Source organism: Lissotriton helveticus, chromosome 8 (assembly GCF_964261635.1).
Source record: "Lissotriton helveticus chromosome 8, aLisHel1.1, whole genome shotgun sequence".
NCBI lineage: Eukaryota > Metazoa > Chordata > Amphibia > Caudata > Salamandridae > Lissotriton > Lissotriton helveticus.
In genome coordinates, this window is record NC_136069.1 from 1613896182 (window position 1) to 1613898658 (window position 2477).

The 2477-nt window shown below is 42.0% G+C and overlaps 1 protein-coding gene across 1 annotated transcript; it reads right to left on the reverse strand.

Annotated features, from left to right (window-relative positions):
- Nucleotides 1–387: 387 nt before the first annotated feature.
- On the reverse strand, nt 388–1326 carry LOC144773975 (olfactory receptor 52K1-like). The gene has a single exon (XM_078659023.1). The coding sequence runs from the start codon at nt 1324–1326 to the stop codon at nt 388–390; it is 939 nt and encodes a 312-aa protein (XP_078515149.1).
- Between the last annotated feature and the right edge of the window lie 1151 nt (nt 1327–2477).

Sequence of the window (2477 nt, forward strand, 5' to 3'; positions counted from 1 at the left end):
AGTTGCCTACTAATGAAGATAACTGGCTGATCTAGGCCCTCTTCATTTAACTGTGACAACACTGTCCTAATCCTTTGTTCTTTGGCCCACAGCTCCATGTCTTTCAGCAGGAGCTTGGCATAGCATTTTCCTTAACAGTCCAGAATGGTTAAAATCATTAAAATGTTTTGGCTGGGGAAGGGGTTGAGATCCTTTTCTGTTGACTGGGACCAATAGCGAGTCCCGCAAGCTTTTGGAGATGCCATTTGCGTAGACTAATGTTGGCTAATGAGTCTTGCTTGGAACCACTGAGAATGAACAATATTAAGCATTTTTCATATTAGTCTAGTGATTTTTGCCTGGAAGGGTTGGGTCCAATCCACAATGTCCTGTGTGATTTGTGTCCTTTCATAAACTATGAAACTGTTTCACAATGCTTTCACGGATCTGCTTTGTTTTCACTCCATACACTATAGGGTTTACCATAGTAGGCACCATGTGATGGCTGGTCACCAGCAAGATGTGAATCCACAGAGGCACATTCTTGCCAAACCTGTGTATTAGAGTGGAAAGAATACCTGGAATGTAAAACACTAAGATGGCGCAGATGTGGCATCCACATGTGTTAATTGCTTTGAATCGGTCATCTTTGGATGACAGGAGAAAGACAGCACGGAGTATGAGAAGGTAAGTTATTAAAATTAATATCACATCCACCACAACAACCAGCAGAGCCACAATCATGCCATAGAGGTTATTAAGGGTTATGTCATCACAGGCAAGCTTGGCCACAGCCATGTGCTCACAGAACGAGTGCTGAATGATGTTTGAGTTGCAGTAGGACAGCCTTTTAAGGAGGTAGGTGAGTGGAGTTGTAGCAAGCACACATCTAATAAAAGAGGCCAAACCTATTTTTATGACAACTGAGTTGGTAAAAATTGCATTATATCTCAAGGGATTGCAGATGGCAACATAGCGGTCAAAGGCCATGGCCAACAGGATTGTTGATTCCAAGGCAGCAAATGTGTGAATGAAGAGCATCTGGGTGATGCAGGCTTCAAAATAGATCTCTGTGAACTCAAACCAAAGGATGGACAGCATTTTCGGCATGATGGTACTGCATAGCACAAAATCAACCAGTGATAACATGCCAAGGAAAAAGTACATGGGTTGGTGGAGAGTAGGCTCAAGCTTGATGAAAAACAGCAGTGTGCCATTCCCGAGCAGTGCAGTGATGTACATGAAGCAGAAGGGAAGAGCAATCCAGGTGTAGTGGGCTTCGAGCCCAGGAATGCCCCTCAGGGTGAAGAACGAGGGTTGGATGCTGCTGGTGTTGTCCGCTGCCATGGCCCTTGTAAGATGTCCAAGGTCAGTCTGAGAAAATGATTATTCCTTTTTAGAAAAAAACAGAGAAATATAAGAGTTAAGAAGAAAAATATCCAGATCTACCACTGAATTTTCATAGTACTACATGAAGACTTTAGCCTTTCACTCATGTAAAGTATACACACAATATTAGATTCATGGTTGGATTAAGGGAAGAAGGTTAGTATATCTCAAATCACTCAGGTGATTATTGCCCAGAACTATAAATGGGGTTTCGTCAAACAATACTGTAGTGTAGCTCCTATTTTCCCAATAGGCTCTGCGCATTGGAATAGTACCTACAGCAGTAAAGGCCTAGGCCAGACGTTACCTAGGTCTACTACTGTCGATACTAGACTTAATTTTTGGGTTTGCCAGCTAAGCTCAGAGTTCGCTAGAAACTTTCTCGAATGTTCAAGGAAGGATTAACTTCCCTGATTAGACAAGAAGGGATTTAGTTTCTGACAACCATAGAACATGACAACTTTGCTCTCCCCTAATCAAGAGTCAATCTCAAGAGTCGTGTGAGCACAAGGCAAATATTTTACTCAGTCAGTACGTGCATTCTTAGTCTCATCAGAATGTAGAGAAAAGGAAGAGACGGGCGTGTTCAATAAAAGATGTTATTTATTGATCAGTCTCTTTTCTCGTACAAGAGAAATGGATCGATATTATTGCGATACTTATAGTTAAGTAAAGTGCATACATTAGAAGCAATAGTATAAAATAATACTGTAAAAACATTGATATGGTTTCTGAGCCATATGATGTTTAAAATGATTAAAATATATTTACATACACATATACATTTGACTAAACGTACTCAACTGGTGTTTCTAAATACGCCTACCCCGTGTACCTGACCTAAGTCTAATACGTGGGCGGGAATAGAAAGTTACAGTTTAAGTTAAGTTTGTTTTTGCCAAGTGAATAACTAAAGAATTCTCTGTGAGGGGTTATTCAGTTCTGTACCTGGAATTTAGGATGAATGAGGAATGGTATCTCTTTCTCTGCTCTCGATATTCCAGGCTGCCTGCGAGGGCTACCCGGAAGCGCCGGTGCTGGGTCTCTCGGCTTGAGATAGCAGCGCGTCTCTCAGCGCGTCAGGAAGGCGGGGCTGCTGCCTGCGGGGT

Bases quoted from the DNA above. Each gene is read 5' to 3' on its own strand.
- LOC144773975 (XM_078659023.1), bottom strand. From the start codon at position 1,326: ATGGCAGCGGACAACACCAGCAGCATCCAACCCTCGTTCTTCACCCTG.